This window comes from Eublepharis macularius, chromosome 5, assembly GCF_028583425.1.
Source record: "Eublepharis macularius isolate TG4126 chromosome 5, MPM_Emac_v1.0, whole genome shotgun sequence".
In the NCBI taxonomy this organism is placed as follows: Eukaryota; Metazoa; Chordata; class Lepidosauria; order Squamata; family Eublepharidae; genus Eublepharis; species Eublepharis macularius.
The window spans coordinates 9545509-9571276 of NC_072794.1; the positions used below are offsets into that span (position 1 = coordinate 9545509).

General features: G+C 46.9%; 1 protein-coding gene across 2 annotated transcripts in view; it reads right to left on the bottom strand.

Moving 5' to 3' along the window:
• LOC129330668 (GRAM domain-containing protein 2A-like) overlaps positions 1–25768 on the bottom strand; it is a 31456-nt gene that overhangs the window by 5518 nt on the left and 170 nt on the right. Inside the window, exons 1-11 of one of the 2 annotated variants that reach the window (XM_054980806.1) lie at positions 18656–18780; positions 11603–11731; positions 11190–11271; positions 8269–8338; positions 8077–8180; positions 7635–7733; positions 5172–5243; positions 4961–5029; positions 3406–3466; positions 1077–1142; positions 462–546 (exon numbers count right to left, since the gene is read on the bottom strand). In XM_054980806.1, the coding sequence (XP_054836781.1) occupies positions 462–546; positions 1077–1142; positions 3406–3466; positions 4961–5029; positions 5172–5243; positions 7635–7733; positions 8077–8180; positions 8269–8338; positions 11190–11271; positions 11603–11731; positions 18656–18711 (893 nt within the window). In that variant the 5' untranslated portion in view covers positions 18712–18780. Of the gene's footprint in view, positions 1–461; positions 547–1076; positions 1143–3405; positions 3467–4960; positions 5030–5171; positions 5244–7634; positions 7734–8076; positions 8181–8268; positions 8339–11189; positions 11272–11602; positions 11732–18655; positions 18781–25768 lie in introns of those variants that run through there. The other variant, XM_054980807.1, reaches the window with a different exon arrangement.

Below are 25768 nucleotides of genomic sequence, written 5' to 3' on the forward strand. Positions count from 1 at the left end.
GCCTTTCTACTCAAAGTGACTCAAAGTGACTTACACTGTACTCCTTCCCTCCATTTTATAGAGCTTGTGAGTTGGCCAAGGTCATCCAGCAAGCTTCCACAGCAGAGTAGGAATTCGAACCCAGGCCTCTGAGATCCCAGGCCAACATTCCAGCCACTACGCCACACTTGCTCTCAAAATTTTAAAATATTTCTGAAGTCCTTAGAGTTGCATCCAACCCTGCTCATTGTTCATTTATTATTGAGCATAAATTTTACTCTGCACCTTTCTCCAAACAGCACAGTGTGTTATTTTATCTGCACAACAACTCAGTGAGGTTGGGCGGGCTGAGAGAGCACTAACTGGGCCAAAGTTCCCTCCCCTCCGGCAAATGTCATGGCTCAAGAGAAATTTGAACCTGGGTCTCCCTGCATTCTGTCCAGGTAAAGCCCACCCCTCCCCAAGACATACATCCAACTCACAAGAAGAGGTAGATAAGGATGACCACGTTGAAGGGGCTGAGGTGGGACCACCAGCTCTTCAGAGACTTTTTAGGGGGTTCCCTGCCTGCAAAAAGAGAGGGGAGGATCACTGAGGCGGCAAGAGGTGCTCAGAAATTCATCAAGTGGAGAATCCGCACACACACACCCTGTATCTTTAATTGCGTTTTCAAGTACTTTTTTTTGCTAGCTGACCATGCTTTGTGAAGCTAATTGCTCGCTAATGATTGGTTAATGATCCATTAGCGGGAGCCAGCAAAGGCCTCCCAATAGCTGTGAATCTCCCTCCACACAGCAAACCTGTCTCCTAACAGCAGACCAACTAGGGAGAGAAAAGGAGGGAGGGGAAAGGTGAGAGCCAGTTTAACCAGTATGCAGACGTCAACTGCCTCTGAACACAGAGGTTCCCCTCAAATCATCACGCTGCAATTGCCAGACCATCAGGAAAATATATACTGGAGTTGCCTCACTGTTTAGGCTGCGGACAGAGCAGCGGCCATGGGGGAGGGAGGCCTCGGGACTGTTGCCTAGTGGATGGAGCAGTAAAAGATGGGCTTACCCAAGTCAGCCAGTGTGGGAAGGCCAGACTCAACTCACCTCTGCTGGTGGCGGCCAGCATCTCAGCAGATGTTCGTGAGAGCTTCTGTGGTTCGCTCCCTCCATCTACAAAGAAGATCCTCCAGTCACTAAGGCAGGGGGGGCATAAATGAGACTGAAAAGGCATTGTGGTCCCCAGGGGGTTTCCATCTTCCTCCGCCAAAAGCCAAGGAAAACGCGCTTCTTTTCCAGTGTAACCAGCATCATAGGCAGCATTAACATATCACTTAGAATCATAGGGTTGGAAGGGACCTCTAGGGGCATCTAGTCCAACCCCCTGCACAAGGCAGGAAATTTACAAGTACCTCCCCCCACCCACCCACCCAGTGACCCTTACTCCATCCCCCTACACTCTGGCTGCTTCCACCCCAGGTGCTTTTCTGCAGCTGTCTGATGGTTGATGGAATTTTGTGTGAAATCTCCCTTGCAATGGAGATTCCAGACAGCCCAGGGTAATCCGTTTTATCTTCATTTTTAGCCTTTCACATCTGAATGGCATTCGACACTGCCACCCCCCACGCCCAGCTGTGTTCTCACATGACCGTCAAGATTATCTGCTCATCTTGTTTTATTTTTTTTCCCATTTTGAGGAACATAGGAATTACTGCCTTAAAATAATGCAAAAATAACACAAAAAACTTATTTTCAAACCCTCCATGTTTCTGAAATCACCTTCAACAATCCTCTCCCTTAAAAAACAGGGGAGCAGTGGGTGATTCTCTTCTTTTTTAAAAAAGAACATAGCCATGAGCAATGCCAGATAGGAATAATGCAATACCTTTACACAGGGCTTTTTTCTGGGAAAAGAGGTGGTGGAACTCAGTGGGTTGCCCTCGGAGAAAATGGTCACATGGCTGGTGGCCCCGCCCCCTGATCTCCAGACAGAGGGGAGTTGAGATTGCCCGGCGCGGAGGGCAATCTCAGCTCCCCTCTGTCTGGAGATCAGGGGGCGGGGCCACCAGCCATGTGACCATTTTCAAGAGGTTCCAGAACTCCGTTCCACCGCGTTCCAGCTGGAAAAAAGCCCTGCCTTTACAACCTTTAAAAAAATTCCTCCTACCCGGATCTCCTTCCCTCTGTCTACAAGGCAGGGAATTCTTGCTGGGGACTGGCCCCTTGAGGTTATCAACAAATGAACAAAGTAGCTGATTAACATTTCTTCAGAAACAAGAAACTGCTCAATGATGATTCCTTTTTCTTCTTTCCCCGGAAGAAAAAGGGGAGTTTTACAATTTTAAAATACAGCAGATTTTTTTTGTGGAACGGCTGTTGGTGGTCTGTGCACAAATAGAGGAGAATGGCAATGTCATGTGGACACATGGGGAAAAAATATATATGCACCAGCTGAGCAGCTGAAACCATGGGAAATCCTTCGTGTGGAAGCAGCTCCTGATGCAATGGTTGGAAAGGAGGAGCACAGCCAGGTCAGAATGCTCTCCAAGCCACTGAGACGTTAATATCTGGGTTGGTTAAGGGCCAAACTTACAACACCTACTCACTCACTGCCTTGTGACACTCTTTCACCATATACCTAATATGGTGACTTGTGAGCCGAAGGACCCAAGCTTTAGTTATCCAGACATGAACAACCTGGTTCCACAACTGCTAGTGCAACACAATTTTCAAAAAATCACATCACAATCACATCTATTTAAACTAATTGATTGCATAAGAAAGCACAATGTTCAAGCACTCAGTGGTAGCATAGCGCAAAAAGGGAAACCTCCCAGAATTTCCCAACCCAGAGACGGCAACCCTGTTTAAATATACAACCTACAGAAGGCCAGATGAACAGCTGGCAATGGAAAGGCAAATTTCTCCTGGAAGAGCACTGGATGATCATGGGGCCACTGCCCAAAAGACCATGTCATTCACCCTAGTTGGTTGCACTCAGATGGTGAAAGGATGCCTGGACAGGGCTTGGGTGTTGGTGTGGGAGGTCAGGAAGGCAGATCTCGAAGGAGACCTCTCTTAAAATAATCTTCATGGTGGAAAATGATTCATGAACCACTTTGAACTGGGCTGAGAAATAAATCAGCGCTGCTGAAACCACTTCTGGTCCATTCCACAAATAAGCTACCACGTTTGGGGCTCATGATAGCTTCGAAACACTCTCTAGGGGAAGCCCTGCATAAGAGGCATGATAATAATCCTGTCTAGGATATTGCGAGAGTATTGTTGGCGATAGGTTGTTTACAGTCCTTTAAAAAAAGAACACGGCTGGTGAGCAAATCAAAGATGCTCTTGGATTTTGGTACACGTGTACCCAGGGGGGCTAGAGGCAGAAAGTGTGTAGCCAAACAACATGTGCTGTGCAAACATTTCTCACCAGACTCCTCGGGAAGCATTTCATCCTCTGCTGCTGGGTTGTGGTCCAGCTGCCTTGAGGTCTATCAAGAAGGAAGAGCAAGGGTGAAAACAGAGGGAACATTTGCAGGCAGCAAAGCCGATCCACAAGCGCCCTCGTCTTGTTCCGTCCCAAAAGTACTTTCCCTCTCCAGGAAAATCACTGGAGGGAAAAATTGGTTCTACAGGACTGAAACAGAAGATGCCTGGGCAGACGCTGATTGGCTAGCTCCAATGCCCTCACCGACAACAGCTCCTGGCCAATCCCCAGAGGAGTTTTCACTTGAAAACACAAAAAAGGGGAATAAGCAAATAGAGAGACGCACGACTGCAGCTCTAATCTTTTATGCAAAGCTGACCTAGCAGCGGTCCTTTAGTACACAGGTCTGTGGTTTCAGCTGCAAAACCCAGCGGTGGAGTTATATGTCGTATCTGTCTTCAGCTTGAGAAAAGGCAGAAGCTTGTTCTCTTTGGGTTACAAAGGTTGAGATCCCCAGTGTTGTGGCTCAGGGGTTTGAACCTGGTGCTTTCACTAGCTTTGAACCCATGGAACTGGGGGTGCTCATCCCTTCTGGATCAAGGAAGATCAGGGAAGGGCATGCTCAGTAATAAATGGGAGAGGGAACAGAGCATCTGTTGGAAAGCAGAAGGTCCCAAGTTCAATCCCCTGTGTCCTCTATTAAAAGGATTCCAAGTACCAGGTCTGGGAAAGTCCCCTTCCTGAAACCTGAATAACTATACAAAAGAGCAAGAGTCCAGTAGTGCCTGTAAGACTAACAAAATTTGTGGTAGGGTAAGTGCAGAACCCACTATCGTGGTTTTATAAGAGTGAAAGACAGACTCTCTCTCTACACCATGCACAGTCTTAGAGACCTTTATCACATCCCATGCAAGCCATTTTTTTTCTGAGCAGAAAAGTCTGAAGCTCTTCAGGGTTTCCTTAGAGGAAAGATTGCCTATCAAGTAGCCAGAAACTGTTTGGTGATATTCAGGTCTCGGAAATTATATTGTACTGTAACTAGATGTTAATTTTAAATTGTTTTATTTTTTTATTGTATGTCTTGGATTTTCATTCTTAATGTAACTGTGTTGGTCAAATGAACGTAAACAAAGAACAAACGGATGACAGGAAAGCTGTTCCGACCTCATTTAGATTCCCCCTTTCTGCACCATTTCCAGTTGTGCAGTATCCTTTTTGAGATGGGGTGACCAGAACTATACAGCATCCCAAATATGGTGGCCGCATAGGAACTGTGGCTCAGTGGCAAAGCTCTTGCTTTGCATGAAGAACGTGGCAGATTTGGTCACCAGCATCGCCCTTAGCAGGCATCGAGAGAGACGCCCCAAAGCCACTGCTAGTTAGAAGAGACACTGCAGAGATGGCTTGGCCAACCATCTCTCTCTTCATACAAAAAACGGGATTGACTTTTGCTTCATGTTGCATTTTGTTTGGTGGTCCTTTCCTAATTAATGTCCAATGATACCATTCATGGCAGTCTTTCACCACCATACCCAACACTCACAATACTGCCTCTTACCAGAGATATCTTGAGGAGATGCTCAGAGTTGTTGGGAGTTCTGGTTGGACTAGGATTCCGGCTGCCATCCTTACAGAAAGGAAAAGAGAGAAACTGTTAGTCCCCCAGACACCCGGAGCACCTTTTGGGGCAGAGGTCTCAACACAGGGCCCCAACTGTGCATGACCCTGGAGTCCAGGGGAAGAGGGCGGGGCCAAACCAGGATAATTACCTGCAGATGTTTACAAAGAGAACGCAGGAGCTGGTAAGCGGTTTCTCGTGACCGCAATGATCCAAACACAAACTACAGAAGAAAAAGATGAAAAATTACATCATCACATTCCACAGAACAGTGATGAATTAACCTTCCCTATTTCATTCCTTTTCATATGCACTTCTTTTCTTTTTCTTTCTTGGCTCCATTGCATCCTCAAGCACAGCATCTCTGTGACATTGAAGCCAATGACAGCCAAGGCAGGAAGCTTTACCACCGAAGAGTGGAAGAAACTGTAGGAGTGCTTTAGGAGTGGATTTTGGACATTTTTTGTGTGATGTACAAGTGTTGTATTGTTTTAATTGCTTTAATTGCTTTTTATTGTTTTAATTGCTTTATTGTTTTATTGTTTTAATTGTATTGTTTTTAATTGTTTTTATTGTTTTAATTGCTTTAGGAGTGGATTTTGGACATTTTTTGTGTGATGTACAAGTGTTGTATTGTTTTTATGTGCCATTTATGCAGTTTTTAAGCAGATGGCATTGAAACATATGGGCTTACATCCAATAAAGTGTACATGGAAGGGCAAAAGCAACCTTCCTCCCTGTTGCACCAGTGCAGCTCTGCAGAAGGAAGAATGAGATGAGGGCTATTTCGCCCCTTCCACTTCCTCTCTGAGGTCCCTTGACCCACACAGCTATTCCTCTGCATGGGGTGCTGCAACCATCCTCAGCAAAGATATTTCCAAGGGTCAGAAGGGGCCACAGAAACAGAAGGGAATGCAGGAAAACTCCATCTGCCCTCTGCACGTTGTTTGCTGGATACCAGTCATCAATGAATGTTGACTGACTGGTGCAGAAATAAAACTGAAAACACATTTGGGGCGGGGTGCGTGTGGATTTTATGCAAAGATAAATTCAGTTCACACAGAAGGGGAAACTGAATAGCAAGGGGGATTTTTCAAGTAGAAGCAGCAGGAGAGAGAAATTCAAGACCTTCCCTGCCACGGAATGGATTCTATGAGAGTAAGAGACCCAGAACCCAAACGACTGAATACACAGCCAGGCCATTGGTCTATTGCGGTCAGTATTGTCAACTCTGACTGGCAGCTAATCCCCAAGGGTCAAGGGCTTTCCTATCACCTCCCATCTGATCCTTTTAACTGGAGGTGACCGAACCTGGGCCCTTCTGCATGCAAACCAGATGCTCTACCCACTGAGCCACAGAGCCTCCCCTTTGCTGAACCAATGGCATTTGTGCAAGACTAGGGGGAGGGGTGGCCACCATTTTCCTTCCTGGCAGAAATGAGCCCAAGGCTGCAGATTCTAAAAGATTAACTTCGCAAGCCTCTCCCTGTTCTCCACCTGAAATGACCATCCTGGATGAGGTGGGAATACATCACGACAGAAAGTCAAGGGAAGGAATGGAGGCTATGCTTGGGGAGTTACCCATCCCTCTGTATTAGTTCCCAGAAGAACATTCTGGCCTCAGGGAATCGATCAATATCAGAGTGACATCAGCAGCTATGATATCGTTCTGTATTCTCATCTCAGACCTATTTGCATGAGGTAAAGACTGTTGACTAGGTATTGGAAAATTGATGATGCAATTGATGATGAGTCCGTTAACACCACCTTCTTCTCAAGCCCTCAGAGAATGAGTTTGGTTCTTGCAATTTTCTTGTATCCAGTCTGAATTTTTGTATGCCCAAGATGAAGTGAGTTCTCTCACGAAACGGGTTAATGACAATTGCCTGCACATCCCCGTCGGCGTTGTTGGACAAATCTTGAATTTTGGGACTGGGAATGTTATTACATCTTCCACGATTCTCTCCATGGGCTTCCATATAAAAAATTTTTTGCATGTTGCACTTTAAATGAAAGCAAGGAACTATACGGACTGTAAAGACTTGTTTGAATAACGTATGTGCTGTATATGATTATACTGTGTATTTTTGTATTGTATATATTTGAACACATCGCACTTTGCACTTTGCACTTTTACATGTGGACAGGAATATATGTACATTCATTATAGTGGTGTCCTGGTATTGTGTGGTTTCTTGTTGACTAGGTATAGCAAAATGGTCAAAAAGGAATTTGGGGAGTCAGAGGTGATCTGCTCAGCAACCGCCAATCTTTATGGCCAGATTTCCAAATATGTGGGAATACATTTCAATAATGATCAAGTAAATAATAGACAAATATTAGGCTGAAAATTTCAGTATCTTTATCCCTTCAAAAAGAAGAAATGGTGAAAAAGAAGATTACTCTAAAACCCACAACCACTGGAAATCTTGGCCACTCCCTCCCTTCCACTTCTATGGTATTAATTTCTTTATATACTTTCAAACATAACCTTGTCAGCCTTAAGGACTAGCAGCTTAGGGATATTTTTAAAAGCACCATTGATTCTCAGGATGCTAGAGATTTCCAAAAAGACACATCTTTCTTCCTCTTGCCTCATTTCATAGCCTCTTACCTTCTCACCCTCAGCTGTTCGGATGCTGATAGCGTTGGGTACCAACAGAGCCGTGTTGGCCTTCTTGAGGATGCTAATGGTTACTATGGGAATGATGACCTGGTCCAGAGAGAGGAAGAGAGATTGTCAGGGGGGGTTGCTGCCCCTTAGTTAGTCCAGGAAGGTTTCTGTCTGGCCATCCACAACTCTAGAACTGGACTTCTCCAGCTCAGGATCCCCAACTGGTGGGTCTGAGGTGGAGTGATGTAAGCAGATGGTCCAGGTCTGTTGACCAAATGCAGGTCAGAATCCATTCCTGGCTTGACCAATCCAGAGGCTTCATATTACCAGCCAATTGGAAGGGACGCCAATGCTCAGAGACATCCTAGTTATCTCAGCAGGCTGCCACTGTCTTCCCATCCCCTTCAAACCCCTCCTGGCTACTGCTGCAGCCTACCCCTACCTTGACTTCGCGCCGAAGCATGCTACAGTAGAAGCAGACATGATCATGGGAAATGTACAGGCGGCCATGGTAGGGCACTTCCCGCTGCCAAGCACATGAGAAGGCTGTGGGAGAAAACAAAGGAAGAAGGACTGAGCGGGAGACCTAGAGAAGAACACGGCAAGGTGGGATCAGGGGGCTGGGGCCACGTACTGTCCAGGAGCACCTCCTCTTCAGGAAGGTCTTTAAAGGCCCGGTGGAAGTTCACAGAATGCTTCATCAGCTGGTGAGAAAGGAAAGGGAGAGATGGGTTAGCTGTCACCATCGCAAGAAAAGCATCCCATCTCCCCTGTGCTGTTTGCAGAACATGATGTTTGACTGGAATGATAGTGAATTTGGAGCTAGCTCTGAGTTTAAGGGGGCACCTGGGCACCCCACCCCCCACGTAAATGTGCTCCACCTCTCTCATCTGGAAGAGCGAATGGAGCATAAGACGGCTACACAACTTGCTTCCTGCCACCTAGATGAGGAAGACTGTCCTATTTGTAGCTAGGAGAGATGTCCAAGTCAGACAGATGCACTTCTATAAGCTTTTCAGTGCTCTGGGTAATCAGCAGGTTGCGGTGGGCCATTCACGGTTACAAGGCCCTGGCAGATGCCCACCATGGTGCCACCCCCCACCCCAGCACCAGCCCTGCATTTATATCGCTCCTTAGAAGCATTCAGAGGCCTGCATGATGGGGCTTTTGCTCATGGACATTTTCTGCACACTTTCCTTGGTCTTTTTTCCTGACTTTCCCCTTCCACATGTGCTCCACAGTGATTGGGGGGTGGGGTGGGGTGCTCTCACAGCAACTTGCCAACCCTCTTTTTCTTTACACATGTGCTAAAGCAATTGCCAGTTTTAAAAAAGCTGCCCTAAACTCCTCAGGTGAAATAAATGCTGGGAGAATGGTGCCTGGGAAGGATGGACAATAGGGAAAATGGTACCAATAAACCCTTTGGAGGGCAGGAAGATGCATTCCTTCCACACAATATGCTAACACACTTGGTCTGTGTTGTTTCCAAAAAGATCAGAGTAAAGCAGACTTGGAAAACAGCATATTGAGGAGGAGGGGAAAAACCTAGGAACAAAACAATTACAGCAGAATATCACAAGGAAGCTTCAAAAACAGGCACTTTGGCCTGGAAGCCGAGGCAGAGAAAAACCTCCATTTAGAAGCAGACACATTATTTCTGTAACCCTAGCAACAACCCTGAAAGGGAGGCTGGTGTTGGCTCGACATCCATTTATGGGCAAGACATAAATATTCCCGGCTATACACCCCCTTTGGGGGGATTCCTGTGGAAAATTCACCCCACTGTTGACAGAGACGTCCAGGTTCAGAGGAAACACACTGTAACCCTCTCTCCCTGCTCCCACTCCGCCTCCAAGTTTCTGGAGGGATGCTTTCAAACAAACAATTTTACATTTGCTACCAGCATCAAAATAAACAGAGCCAGGGCTGGATTTAGATTTAGCAAGAGGGCTGCCGTTCAAACACACAGGCTTCCACCCACTGGAAAGCAAGCTGATCCTGAGCTAAACACCAGCAGTTTTGAGTTTTTGACAAGTTCATTTTGTTCATAAAACTAAGCTTAAAGGAAACAAGTTCGCCTGTTTGCTTCTAATGCATAAAGCTTCAGTTTGCAAAATGACTGCCTTCTATTTTGGGAATAAAACAAAATCAGGAAATTGGGTATATGTTAAAAAAAAGAGAGAGAGATTAAAATATTTCACTAACAGACCAAACTGGGGTGGAGGGTAAAGAATCGGCCAAAGATGTTCCTTGCCAGGCAAGCCATTTGGTTTCAGGCCAGCTCCAAGCACATCGCTCTGCTTTTGGGTATGCCTCTGCGGACAGCCAAAATTCTCTTGATGCTCGTATGATAGATTGCAGGTGGCGACTGTTAAATTTACCCTTGGAGTTCTATCAGCAATTCAGTTTTCTTCAGATTAGATTTATAATGGGATTGTGTCTAACTTTGGTATGTAACTCCCAACTATTGCTTTATATACTTTTCAAAATCACATTTTATTTTAAGTAATACATTTTGTAGCTCAAGTTGTCTGCAGACTATCGCAGCCACCTGCAATCTTCCACTCTTTTGGGTGCTACCAAATTTAACCATCAGATTCTCCTACCAAAGATGATCTTCAGATGGAACTTCGTTTCTTTGCTGCCCTCCAACCACTAGGCCGTCATGTTCTCCAGACTGGTTCTATCGTTCTCAAGTGCATCTCCGCCAACAGATCTCTAGCTTTGTTAAGATAAGGAGGCTCATGTTTTTCTGTCTTAAAAGGAACCTGTATGTTCCCCATCAGCAGGGCTTTTTTTTCTAGGAAAGAAGGTGGTGGAACTCAGTGGGTTGCCCTCGGAGAAAATGGTCACATGGCTGGTGGCCCCGCCCCCTGATCTCCAGACAGAGGGGAGCTCGGCGGTGCAGAGGGCAATCTAAACTCCCCTCTGTCTGAAGATCAGGGGGCGGGGCCACCAGCCATGTGACCATTTTCAAGAGGTTCCGGAACTCTTTTCCACCACGTTCCTGCTAAAAAAAAACCCCTGCCCATCAGAGTGATCCAGGGAACTGCTGGCTTTGATCGTCTCAAAAGCAGGGTCACCATAAGTCGTCTGCAACTTGACGGCACTTTCTACCACTCCAAATGGAGAGCACCAAATTGTTTGCTTTTCTTCCCTAGTAACCTTCGGTGCATCTTGAAACCTGTTTTCCACCCAGCGCCTCCTAATCCAATTAAATGAGCGGCAACTTATCTTCCATTTCAAGACTTGACAGACTGCAGACTGGGAGCATATATATTCGCCACGTCCTGAAAGATCTTCGCTCCCCTCCTTTTTTCTCTTTCTGCTACATCCCTCCTGATGAACAGCTTTCTTCACTTGTAACATTTTGGTTAGTTGTAACAAAAAGGCATTATGGAGCAGTTCTGGGAATTTTGTAGGGTGCTTCTTCCTCTCGATCAGGAAGTATGTGTGTTAAACTCATTTTTTAAAATTACAAAAAATATCTCAGGTGAGCTGCTTCCTAGCCAGCACTCATATCCCGCCACCCACCCTTGTTCCTTTTGAACTTACATTGGTGATGGAGTTTCTGTGCTGGGTGGAACCGGATTCCTTTTCTACCTCTTTGGAGAAAGACAGGTCACAGGTTTTGGATCTAGATGAGAAAGAGAAGGGAACAAGAACAATGTTTCTTCACAGTATATCAAAATTGGGTTGCCCTGTCAAAAAAAATGTTCAGATCTTGCTTTTTAAATCCAGCGTGGAGGGAAATCTTGCTTCACGAGGCAGCCTTGGTAGCTCACTCCATCACATTTTTATCACACCCTTCCTCCAAAGAGCTCAGGGTGGCAAACACAACAACCCTGCAAGGTAGAATATGATGTGAAAGAGGGACTTGCTCCACCTCACCGAGTAAGCTTCATGGCACAGGGGGGATTTGAACCCAAATCTACCATGATCTAGTCTGACCCAGTGCTGAGACTCACCGTGATAAGGGGGGATTGGTCCCATTTTGGAGTCCCTCAGCAATGGGTTCCTCCAGGCTCTGCGACTTCTTTTGTTCCCACATCTTCTTCTTCCCCTTCTTGTGTTTCCCAGAGGGGTCAGGCATGCAGCTGCGAAGGAGAGAGGCTTGTTCAGTGACCTCATATAGCCCTCCCTCACCTTAAGCCACAGGGTGGATACCAGGATTTCCTCCAAGAGTGTCACCCTTGCAATAACCACCCATCATTATAATAACGAGGCAAGTCATTTTCCTAAATCCGAGTGTACAGACAGGCAACTGAGGCAGAGAATACAGAGGCACCATTTTAGATTTCAGTGGGTCAGTTGGACTTTGGGCTGCTATGTTGATGTTTATATGTATTTTAAATTGTGTAAATTTGGATGTTTTTATGGTTGCTAATTTATAGTAATTGTTTTATATATTTTAACCTCTATGTATTTGTAATCTGCCCTGAGCCTGCTGGAAATGTGGGAAGGGTGGAATATAAATAGAAAATAAATAAATAAATAAATAAAATAGATTTCAGCACAGGGAAGAAGGGATTACAGAGTCGCTGGTGAGAAAAAGTGGAGAACAAGATCCCTAGCTAGACACAAGGGCCTCTTCCTTAGATACATCAAGAATTAAGTTGATGCATCCGAGTTTAATTTAAACTGCTCTTTAAAATGTGCTGATAATCCATCACATTTTTACTAACCTTTCCTCCATGGACATTGTGATGTTTCTTCATACCTTCATCTTATCCTTACAACAGCCCTATGAGGTAGGTTAGGCTGAGAGATTGTGATAGGCCGAAAAGTTTTGTGACTGGACAGAGACTGTGAGGTGAGTCCTCCTGGCCTATATCTGGCCTATTCCACCACAGTCGCTCTCCTCTGTCTTTAACAAAGGTGGGGACTGGACGTTACTTTGTGTTCAATCCTGATGGTTATGGTAGATTAACCCTTTTAATATACCACTGAAACTCTATACTTTGATATTTTTATAACACTTTCAACGTTTTAAGGGTTTCCTAATAATAAGGTAATTATAATGTGGGGAAGGGGTTTCTCCCAAACCTCTTATTTGGTTATGCAAGCATTATAATCATCTCCTCTGGTCAGCTGCAGCTTTCCAAGATCTCAAAGCAGAGAAATCCCCCCCGCCCCCGCCAGTCACCTCTTTGCCTTGAGCTCAAGAAATATTTGGGTCCTTTGGCATGCTCATCTACAGACCCTTTCTGTTTTATTTCTCTGTACGAACCCTGTTTCATACTGTTTAAAATGTAATTAAAACATTCATATGCCAGCTTTATACCCAATTAGTGCCCTAAAGGCAGAGAACAATTAAAGAGATTTTTAAAAACGACATGTAGGTGCGGGTGCATGCAGAGAAACAGAGAAGTCTCTTCACCCACTGGTGGGAGACAATGATACTTCTATCATTGTCTCCCAGACAAATCTCTCCTTAATTCCATAATTTTGATGCCACAACCAAGAAGCAGGGTCGGATCGACGGGGGGGGGGGGGGTAGTCTGCCCCCGGCACCTCCAAAGAGGGGACGGCAGGCGCAGCTGCCAGCCCCGGGAGCGTGCAGACGGCAGGACGGGGCGCACTTGCTGTATGCCCTGTCCTGCGGGGCAGGCAAAAGGCAGCACGGGTGGCTGGGAGGCTGCCTGCGCCATTCACCTGCCCTGCAGGACAGGGGGCACGCGGCAAGCCAGCCACCCCATCCTGCGGGGCAGGCGAATGGTGCGGGCGGCCTCCCAGCCACTCGCGCTGCTGCCACCAGCTCCGCAGTGCACCGGGACAGCTGGCTTGCCACGGGACGGCACACGCTGCCCTGTGTGATGACGTCACGGAAGTGACATCATCACGCAGCGCCGGGAGTGTGCACATGCACGCGTGGCCAATCTTCAGTTGCCCTGGGCACCGGCAACTGTAGATCCGGCCCTGCCAAGAAGGCCCTCAGTTGATGGATATGCCAGAAGCAGGGTGGCTATAGTGGTCAGGTTGGTTCCTATGGGAACAGGTAGTCTTTAAGGTAGGCAGGCCCCAAGCCGTAAGTTTTGGCCCAGAAGCAGATCAGAAGCCAGTACAGATGAAACAAGACAGGAGCTATCAGGTCCCTGTAACCCACTCCAGACAGCATTCTTGCCACAGCATTCTGTACTAGGGGTTCCCAACCTCCAAGTGGTAGCAAGAGATCTTCTGGAATTACAAGTGATCTCTAGGCCGAAGAGACCAGTTCCCTCGGAGAAAATGACTATGTTGGGATGTGGACTTTATGGCCCTGTACCGGGTGAGTTTCCTCCCCTCCCCAAACCTCCCCCTCTCCCAAAAAAGTCTCCAGGAATTTCCCAACCCAGAGCTGGCAATCCTACCAGGCACCTGCATTTTCTGGACCCTCTTCAAGGACAACCCCACACAGAGCACAGTGTAGATGTTAGACAGAGCTGTTGGTCCACCTAGCTCAGCAATGCCTGGTTTGGTTACTAGTAAGGTCTCCATTCTTTCCAGCAACAACAGCAGGGCTTTTTTTCAGCAGGAATGCGGTGGAACGGAGTTCCGGACCTCTTGAAAATGGTCACATGGCTGGTGGCCCCGCCCCCTGATCTCCAGACAGAGGGGAGTTTAGATTGCACTCCATGCCACTCGGTGGTGCGGAGGGCCATCTCAACTCCCCTCTGTCTGGAGATCAGGGGGCGGGGCCACCAGCCATGTGACCATTTTCTCCGAGGGCAACCCACTGAGTTCCACCACCTCTTTTCCCACAAAAAAAGCCCTGAACAACAGTATCCTCTGCCAGCATCATCAACCTTGAAAGGATCATGGAAAGGAAACGGTGTGTGCGTTCACAGATTTGGAACCTGGGGTGGGGTGGGAGCGTTAGGCAGTTGTGAACTAAGCCCTCTTTCCACCTTGCTCCAGTTCTTGATCATTCTCAACTCCCACAGCCTCTCATTAGCAGGGAATTAATAAGGTGTCCCATCAATTGGCACCACGTTAATTAAGACGCCTCACCCCAACGCAAATGTTATTGCTTTATATAACTGCTCAGGTGGCAAGAGGGAAACAGCTCCCGGCATGACCTTCAGCCCTTAATACAAAGTTTCCCCAGTCAGCCCAGATTCCACAATGGAACCTCCATGTTCAGTGGGTGTGTACCTTTGAATGCCAGTTGGTAGAGGGCATGCAATGGTGAGGGGCTGACATCTCCATGCCCTGTTTGTCAGCTTTGAGGAGGTGTCCACTGCTGGTAAAGGGACCCCTGTTGGGAGAGAGCAAAAGTCTCCCCTGCCCTCTTGTATCTGTTACGTTAGAAAACCTGCTCTAGCTCCAGACATTTCACTGTGCGTTACACGTGTCTCTGTCTCTCTCACACACAGTTATTTTCATAGCCCCACAAGGGCTAGAAGCCCTCTTCATTTTTTAAAAAAGGCAGAAATTCTCAGGCTGCTAAATCTGGAACGATTACTAATTTCTTCAAGTTTCCTTTTTGCGCTGTTGTACAGAACAGACACAGCCCTTCTTATTTTGGGTTTTTAGTGTACTTTCCAGAATTGGTGATTTTCCATTGGGCTGAATAAACACACACGCACCTCTTTGAAAACAAAAGGGGGAAGCGGCAAGCACAACACAGATGTCATTTCTTTCTGCAGCAATGCCCCATCCGCCTGGAGCCTTAAAAGAAGCCGGGGTGAGCAAGCTTTGCCCTCACAGCCAGGCGGTATTCCTGCTTCCTCTCCGCCTGTGCCGATCCACTGGGATTTAAGATGCGGATGGTGCAGCTACAGCAACATAAAGGGAAGGATGCCCCCTAGGCATCCCCTAAAGACCCAGAAGACAGAGTGTCGGCTTTGGACTGGAGAGGAACCAGGGCTTTTTTTCAGGGGGAACGCGGGGGAACGGAGTTCCAGAACCTCTTGAAAATGGTCACATGGCTGGTGGCCCCACCCCCTGATCTCCAGACAGAGGGGAGTTGAGATTGCCCTCCGCGCCATGCGGCGCGGAGGGCAATCTCAACTCCCCTCTGTCTGGAGAGCAGGGGGCGGGGCCACCAGCCATGTGACCATTTTCCCCGAGGGCAACCCACTGAGTTCCACCACCTCTTTTCCCAGAAAAAAGCCCTGAGAGGAACAATTTCAAACTCTGACTCCTTGAAGTCGACCTTCAGGTAGTTTAAGCCTACTTCACAGGGTTGTTGTGACATAGGCACATAATATGTGTCACAACGACCCTGTGAAGGAGGCTTTGGCTTGAGAGGTCATGACTGCCCGAAGGACACCTTTAGGGAGCAAGAGGCTGAATTTGTCCAAAGCCAACAGGACTTGCTGCGCCTGGAAGCATAGCCCACCCCACTGAAGTCAGACATGCTCTACTCCACTGTAAAGGGAAAATCTGGTTGTGTGGGTTGGATCCAGAAACGAAGCATGGACTATGACCTATGACCTGCCTATGACCTCTCTCTCCCTGGAACAGTTCAGCAGTTTAAAAAAAAATCCTCAATTTAAGATTTAAGCCCCCAATAGATTTTTAAATTGCAGGAACACATGAGCAGCACTGACAAACTTTATTTGATGTTGAACACAGATCTCTAAGAACTTGGGTATTTTTCACAGCTAAATTTGCAACAGAATTGACAAGATAGAATAGAAATTCCCAAGGAACTGTAACCCTTAAACCGCCCCACCACAAAACCTCTGTCTATGAGCCTGAGTCAGTTGGATATCCGAGAAGAAAGGAGTCACAATTTCCTTTACCCTGCTGGCCCCTCCTCCTCATTGGAAGTTTCGAAGTTGGAAAATCCACTTCTCCAGACAGGATATGGGAAATGAGCAGATCCAGTTGCGCAGCGTCCACATTCCTGAGATTCTCCTGGAAGAGGAGTGCTGCCCGCGCAAGAACAGCTGGGCCCAACTGCAGCAACCTTGATGCCCTGTTGTATTGCCAGCCCGACTTTAACACAAACACACACACACCTCTGTGGCTGGCCCTGATCCATCATTCTTTTCCCCAGACGGAAATAAACATCTTATACGGGCAGTCAATCAAACTGTCACATTAGGCACAGACGGGCAGGTGCTCCCAAAGGAATCTGAACGCTTATCTTCTCCAGCCGCTCGCTCTAACCCACACGAGTTCTCAGGACAAGGGTTGGTCTTTGCCCCAAGTAGCTCCCGCTTCTACACATTTTCACTGGTGAGCACAAGAATGCTCACTGCAGAGGAGGAAGTCTCCAGTTCAAATCCTGCCTCAACCACCAGCCTCAACAGGTGTGGACTGGCAGCTGGGCCAACGGGGCAGGTTCGCCTGAGACCTCCCCCCATGGGAGTTGCCAGAAGTAGCTAGTCCTCCCTACATGGGGGGGGGGGCAAGGTTTGGCAGGGAGAGGCCGAGCCCTTTTGTCTTCTCATTCTGCCCCCTGCATAAAACCACCAAGCTGCCTTCTACCAAGTTAGACACTCAGTCTCCCAGTGTATGTATTCCCTATTAAACACGTGAACTTGCCCGATACCAAGTCAAGATCAGTCCTGTCTACTCAGATTGGCTACTGAGGGCCCAGCTAGAAGTGACGAATGACACTTGAATGGCAAGTGAACAGACTCACGTGTGTATTCCTCCCTGTTCACTTGCGCTCCACTTGCCCTCCACTGATTGACACTTCTAGCTTGGCCCTCAGTTGTGACTGAAGAAGGGAGCTCGTGAAAGCTTATGCCCTGGAAATCTTGTTGATGCCACTAGATTCAAATCAGACTGGCAGCAACTCTCCAGGGCGTCTCCGGCAGAAGCCTTTCAAGTCACCTGCTGCCTGGTCCTCTTAGCTACAGATGCCAGGAATCTGACTTCCTGTATGCCAAGCAGATATGTCCTGCCCATGGATCCACAGCTCCTGGGAACAGCTCTCTTGGGGCAGGGGGGCAGGCCGATGCCCACAATGCAAGATCTTGTCATTGGAGATGCCAGGGACTGCCCTTTCTCCATGTAAGGCAGGTGCTCTGCCCACCCACCCCCCAGCCCCACCCTCCTGGAACTTCTCCTTCCATTCTTTTCCAGAGAGCTCCCCCCACACACACCGAAAACCAACACGCTCTCACTCGAGGATGAGCCTGCAGGCACAGCCCTTTCATGCTGGTTCTGCCGCTCAAAGATGTGCCAGTTTAGACTTCTTGGCCAGGGTCAGGGGTAAGCACCCCAAATACAAAGGGATACAGTTCCTAAGCTTCAAATCCATATCTAATATATATAATGTATATATATCTAATGTGTATACACACACACACACACATCGCAGAACAGTGTATATACACACACACACACACATCGCAGAATAGATGGGGTACTTAGGGTTGCCAACCTCCAGGAAGTCTGGAATTACAACTGACCTCCAGACTTACAGAGACCCCCCCCCCCCCAAAGAACATAGCTGCTTGAGAAGGTGGACTCTATGGCATCATATCCTGCTGAGGTTGCTCCCCTTCCCTAAGCCCCACCTCTCTCAGGTTCCACCCCCAAATCTCCAGAAATTTCCCGACCTGGAGTTGGCAGCTCTAACATGCAATAGAAGGACTACAAAAAAGTCGAGGTGCCCCCGCATTCCCAGAAGTCCAACAGCGACCGTCGGGGCAATAGCGCCACTGATCATGTACAGAGTAAGTTTGCCCCAGCACCAATCTAGCACGTCCACAGGGGACAGGATACCAAAGGGAGGGGTACAAATTGGTAAGAGAGGAGGAAGTTCGGAGGACCCGGACGCCTGGGTTCCTTCTCGATTCCGAAAACTGAAACGCGCTTCAAATGGGAATAAAAAGTGTGGCTGAAAAGCCAGAACTCCTGGGTCCTTCTTATTATTACGCCCCAGTGACTTTTTGGGTGGGGTTAAATGGAAGGGAGTCTGGCTGGCAGTCAGGATGCTTTGGGGCAAAGAGTGGGAAACTGGAAGGAGCCGATCAGGCGAAAAGCCGGGGCGCCCGGGCTCTTTGCTCTGCTTAGGAGCGGGACCAAAGCCGGGGACGGGCTCTGGGTGCATTCGGGACAGAGCGGGGAGAGGGTACCTGATGCTGGCCCAAGCGAGGCTCTCGGGTCCCGAGGCGACTCCCAGTTTCACCATTCCAGAGACTGGCACGGCCAAAAGGGGCAGACCCGATGCCCGGGTGATGGGCGGAGACGGAGGGCGGGCGGGAGGCAGCCCTTCGCTGGCACGCGGCGCTCCCCGCCCTCGGCTCCCCGCCCCCTTCCCACCCCGGGCCGGGCGGATTTCGGAGATGCCGAACCCCGAATGGCAAAGCCTCCCTCGCCCTGGCCTCCAGGCCCCGACGCAGGGAAGTTCAGCTGCGCCGAGAAGCGCCGGTGTCGACTCCAGAGAGTTCAGGCGGCAGTTTCAAGGGCGGCAGGCCGAGCGGAGTTCGATTCGGAGCCATTGCAAACTAAGTGGCGTGACTCCGGAGCCAAAGGATGGAGAACCGCCGGTGTGCGCGGCGCCCCCTTGCGGACTCCTCGTGTAACTGTTAATACGGATCGCCCCTTTCCGTGACTATTTTTCCTTATTTATTTACGTCATTTACAGTCCGCCTTTCTCTCTGAGACGCGAGTCGGATTGCCCAGTTTGGGTCAGTACAGTCAATTTCAAAGACATTTCAATGGACAATGTAACAGATTTGTAATAAATTTGCAACGATTTAAAACCAGCAGGAATCCAATACAGAATTGAAATGAGATTCAAGTGGCCAGGAAGCAGATTTTTTAAAATTCGGAGCCATTGCAAACTAAGTGGCGTGACTCCGGAGCCAAAGGATGGAGAACCGCCGGTGCGCGCGGCGCCCCCTTGCCGATTCCTCATCATCAGCAGAGACTCTTAAACAGTCAAAAACGTCAAGCTGCAAGGCAGCAATGAAGAGTTTTTAAAATTTTAATTTAAAATTCAAGAACACAGATTAAAACGGTATCAAGGAACCGCCTGCAAATACCCTCCAGAATATAGAAGGTCCCCCCAACCTGTATCTATCCCAGGCAGCCTCACTTCACCCATGCAAGGCACCAGGCAGCGCTCTCAAAGATCAGCTGTTTCATGCAGGATCAACACAACTGCAATTGAGCTTACAACAGAGGTATTATAGCAACAGCTTTTGTTGAAATCATAACCATACACAGGGCTTTTTTTCTGGGAGAAGAGGTGGTGGAACTCAGAGCGGGACCACAAGTGACGCCTAACACAGGTTGGACACTTGCCAGCTTCCCTCAAGTTTTGATGGAAAATGTAGGCAGCTTGGCGGAATGTTGGACAAGTGACAGTTGAAAAGTCCATTGGACAGCAGTCGGAGAGCCAAGCTGCAAGACCAGGATGACTACATTTCCCATCAAAACTTGAGGGAAGCTGACAAGTGTCCAACCTGTGTCAGGCGTCACTTGTGGTCCCGCTCTCAGTGGGTTGCCCTCCGAGAAAATGGTCACATGGCTGGTGGCCCCACCCCCTGATCTCCAGACAGAGGGGAGTTGAGATGGCCCTCTGTGCAGCGGCACAGAGGGCCATCTCAACTCCCCTCTGTCTGGAGATCAGGGGGTGGGGCCACCAGCCATGTGACCATTTTCAAGAGGTTCCGGAACTCCATTCCACCACATTCCTGCTGAAAAAAAGCCCTGACCATACATGCTGGATTTTTTAAAAAATGGCTGTTGATAATTGCTGAGTTGAGAGATCGTCCTTTCCTGGCAAAGGCAGCAGCTCAGGGGTGCTGCCGGCTCCTGACCTGCAACTGGAGGCGCAGGTCACCTCCATGGGTTGTGGCATCTTTCTATCCCCTTTATCCGATACATCAGCTACAGGTCCTTCCTTTAAAACTATGATCCAGTCATGGGGATCCATGCGTTGAACACACCTAGGTTACATTACTGTAAAGCACTCTGTGTAGGTTGCGTTTTAATGTTTTCAGAAACTTCCCTTGGTTCAAAATGCAGCAGCCAGGTTATTGCCGACGCTGGACGCAGGTATCATCTTGCTCCTGCGCGGAACTCTCTGTACTGGCTGCTTATGTATTTCCAGGCATTCAGATTTCTTACCTTTATGACTTGGGGGTGCTTGTGGCCCACACTCTCTTGTCTCTTGCCAGCTCTGCTCTCTGTGCCCCGCATTCAGAGTCAGGGCTTTTTCAGTGGTACTTTTAGCAAAATCTTTTTTCCCTACCCAGGATTTTAACGGAGAGGCCTGTCTTTTAAAGCTGTTTTGGGGCTCTGCTTCTAACCTCAGGGCCACTTGATAGATTGCTTTAATATTGGTATCTGTTTTATTATTATTATTATTATTTGTTGCATAGCTTTCTAACTTTGCAAGCCACCTCGTGTGAGGTTTTGGAGAGGTGACATGCAAAGCTCAAGTCAGGACAGACAAAAGTACTATTTCACACATGGCATAAAACAACTTGTGGAACTCACTGCTACAAGATGTGGAAGTGAAGGCTAGTTCAGATGATTCCACAAATTCATGGAGGGCCACCAACAGCTATTGACTGTGACAGCCAAATGTAACATTGATGTCCTGAAGCAGTGTACCTCTAATTACAAGGGTTTTTTGGTGGGGGGGACAACAGGAAGGGAGAGCTCCCAAAAAATGTCTATTGTGAAAGGGAGATGTCAAGTCAAAGAGCCACCTTGGTCTGATTCAGTCTGGTTTGGATTGAACACTGGAACTAAAAGTATCTAAGCCTTAAATTCTCTCTCTGGGAGGCCTCTTTTTCACAAAATACATAAATATACTTCAAACCAAATCCTGGGAGATGTGGAAGGTTAACTTGCTTTTTAAATATCCTCCATGTATTTTTTGCTAGCTAACTGCAGCATCCCTGTCTTCTCAAAAGCTCCAACCTTTCCCCAAGCAAACTTGTATTTTTGGTGATTTGGCACAGAGTGGACATTCCGGACAGGGAATAACTTCAGGCTAAATACAAAAAGAGTGGCTATGCACATTGCAATGAAGAGACTTGTAGGACCCTAAGGTTAACAGATTTATTCAGGCAGAAGCTTTATGAGCCCACAGCATCCAATGAATGAAATTTTATTTTCACTCAAGAGGTGTGTAACACTGAGTATATTGCTTCACAAGTCTGACCAGGTTAGGGGGGGCCCAGCTTGCAAAATCTTTTGCCCCAATAAATCTGTCAGGCTTTAGAGTACCACAAGACCCTTCGTCGCCTGGACTTTGTTATTTCCAGGGGCACCTGAGCAGCATCTCAGGGTTTTCTTGATACTGAAATCCATATAGACCCCAGGACACTTCATGCTAAAAGGGGGGAATCCTCTGCAGGCTTTGCTCAGAAAATTCCCCATAAATGTTATCTGTTGTTCTACCCCCACACTGCAAGGATATATTTTATAAAATGTATGCACACCCAGTGTTTTGGTTTTTTTAATGAAAAACCACCATTGTTTTGCACATGCCTTGAATATCTTTTTCTGAGGTCACCATAAGCCAGTTGTGTCTTGACAGCTTGTACGTACATATATATGGGGGTAGGGTTGGTTTTAATGATATGCTTTTTATTATGTATATTTTAATTTGTATGCTTTTTATTATGTATGTTTTAATTTGTTAGCCATCTTGATGGCCATTATGTCATCAGAAAGTAAGAATATGAATTTATTTTGTAGAATAAAATACTAGAATTCTGTTGGTGTGTGGTCAATCAGGACAGAAGGAAATTCTCTTTCACTCACAGTAACTTACTTGTGGAATTCACTGCCACAGGATATGGTGGTGAGTGATAGTCAGCTGACTTTCAAGGGGAAATTGGAGAGATTTGTGGAAAATTACCATGGACAGCTCTGTTAACGATGATTAAATGAAACCCTCACATTTTGAAGCAGTAACCTGGATAGTCCAGGAGAGCCTGATATCATCAGAACTCAGAAGCTAAACAGGGTCAGCCTTGGTTGGATGGGAGACCTCCAACAAAAACCAGGGCTGCAGAGGCAGGCAATGGCAAACCACCTCTGTTAGTCTCCTGCCATAAAAACCCCACCAGGGGTCACATAAGTTAACTATGTCTTGAGGGCAGGATTTCATTTTTCAACCTTCTGCATACCCAGTGCTGGGTGGAACTCAATGGTCTGCTTGCCCTTATTATGAGTCTTCTGGGGTATCTGGTTGGCCACTGAAGGAAATAGGATGGTGGACTAGGTTGGGACACTGGCCTACTCTTACATTCTTGCTTTCATCTAAGACGGAGTTGCAGAGTAGCATATCAAGCGCTTTTAAAGCACTTCTGTATTCCTGGTCCTCAAATGGAAAGGGTTTTTTTTAATGGCAGCCAAGTTTGGGGGAGAAATTTGAGTGACGTTCTTTAGAGTGAATGTGGTGTGGGATGTTGAAGGTATCTCTTCCACTGCTTATAAAATATTTTACCTCCCTCTGCACTTTCACCTACAGAGAAGAGGCAACACATATGGCTTTTCTAAGAAATTAACTTTCCTAGCTTCCTTTTTTCCCCCTCTCCCTGACATCATTACACTTTGCGTGCCTTGATCTCTGGACCAGGCAAAGGAAAGGCATTCTGCCAGCTGCCATAAAGTGGCATTTATGGCACCAAAGGCCTTGCTCAAGGTTGACAAGCAACTTCGTGGCTGAGCTGGGAAGGGGATGAGAAGGCAGGGCTTCTCACTTCAGCTCATCACCTGATCAAAGGACTCTGCAGTCAAAGCTTCATCGTTAGTTAATTAAACCTGCTGACAGAAAGGGAAACCAATTGGAGGGAGAGTTTAGCAAAAGTCACCATCTCAAAAGATGGAACTCCTCCTCTCCCCCTGCCAGTCAGGATTTTTGGAAGCACTTGTATTTTATAAAAGTAACATGGTTACGTGTTTTTTTTAAAAACCTGCTGTCCAATTATTCATGATACCTTTAAAACCAAATAAAATTTGTGAAAAGACAGAAATAGTCAACTTTAAAAAGTTGCATTCATTCAATCAGTGTTTATTACGGTCACTGCCCAGCATAACGTAGACTCAAACAATTCGGTTACCATCAGTTGTTAAAAACAGCCATGAACAGGTTAGACTAGAGAAAATAATGTTTAATTACTTAAATAAGAATAGGCTGAATCTTGTAGATGTCTTCTGCTAGCAGTGATGCTTTCTGCTATCACAAGGAGCTGTCCCTTGATTTGAGAGGCTGTATGCAGAGGTCTCCTTGAGCCACAGGAAAGCACCATTGCTAGCCGAACAGGATCCAGCCCATCGTCATAATGAATGAACTTAAGACATATTCAAGATGCAAATATTTATTATTGATTATTATTTCTTTCGTTTATAGCCCGCCTTTCTCACCGAAGCCCAAGGTGGATTACATAATGTGAGATTAGTACAGTCAGTATCAAGGACATTTCAATAAACAATGCCATAGGGTATAGAAACGCAAATGTGCAAAGATGTAACTCTTAATTTTCGTATATGTTTATTGATTTAATAATAGCGTAATTATCCTCAATAAATAGGAAGAGGTATTGGAAGCACAATTGCAATCTAGCTTATTTTTATTATAAATATTAAGCATATCAACATTCAGAGCTTTTCCCAGGGTACTGTACATGGACCACTTTCCTGAAACCCATACGTAATTCCAGCATAAGAAACATGCTTTGATGTCCAGGTCCCTTGGCAGCGCCAGTGCTGGAGGCTGGCACGACTGGGCAGCTGCCACAGCTCAAACTCTCCAGGGGACCCACAGCCAACTCCTGAACTGCAAGTAGCAACTAGCAACTGACCCATAGCTGGGCTGAGGCAGCAGTAGGACCCATCTTTTCATAGGACTGCACTATGCACAACAGCAGAGGAGTTAGCCATGTTAGTCTGTAGTAGCAAAATCAAAAAGAGTCCAGTAGCACCTTTAAGACTAACCACCTTTATTGTAGCATAAGCTTTCGAGAATCACAGTTCTCTTCATCAGATGCATGGAGGGCAAGAAGAAACTGGTCAGATATATAGGTGGAGAGGGGAGGGGGAATATCCCTGCTGCCTACTACGATAGCTTGAGTTCTTTGTCTCTCCCACTATTCAGGCTGAGAGTTATCTCAGGAGGGAGAGGCAACCAGGGACATATTGCCACAAACCCTGGACTCGTTCCACTCTCTTCCCCCATCTTCTGCCGCCCTCTTATGATACTTAAACGCTGCAAGCTTGCATTTAGATTCCACATTTTGAGTCTTTTAACTTGCTTGAAATCCCTCCCCGCACCATTTGCATGATGCCACCTCTCTCCTTCAACAAAACCCTTATTTTCCTCGGACGACTTTATTTCAACCTTATCATCATCTAAAATAAAGCCTGCATATAGCTGTATCCAGCCCTTTAACCCCCTTTTCTGCCCTCTGTTACATCCCACACAACTGAATTCTACATAATAATATCCTCGGGACAACTTTTTGTGGTTATGTTCCCCTGAGGCACTATAATCATAAATAATTTTAGTGTCTTTGCCTTGAAGTTTTAAGCAAAGAGATAAAATGATTACCAAGGCAATGGACACAAACTCCAGAGGGATCCAGCTGCGTAGAAGTTGGCAAGATAAAATGAACAGGAGATGGACTGGACATGCATTTCAGCTATTAACTTCAGCCAATTTATTGATACCAAACACCGGCTTCAGCTACCAGCCCCTCATGGATTTGGGGGATGAGAGAATCCCTTAAAACAATTCCATACTACTGTCCTGCTCAGAAGTAAGCCCCACTGAATTCCAAGATGCATGGGATTGCAACCCAAACTAATTTTCTATATTTTCTGGAAAAGAGATTTTTGTGAGATATGGCTTGAATGTATAGAGGTGCAAATGGGATTTCAATGTCAGAAACTCATCTGTCTAGCACATTTCTATCCCTTCCAAAGAGGTCAGGGTAGCATACATGGTGCTCCTCTCCTGTGTCAACCTCACAACAACCCTGTGGGGTAGGCTGGCTGAGTGGGAGACTTCAATATCACCCTTCATAGCAGAGTGGAGATTTGCACCTTGGTCTCCACAGTCTTAGTCTAACACTCTGACCACTACACAACACTATCTCCCTTCCTTCTCAACCGTGTACGAGGCTTTTCTTTAACAGCGCCCAGAAGATTTTTGTTATTACAGTTTACTTATACAAAACATGTATTAAAATGGTATAATTTAAGATAGGGGTGGAAAGTAC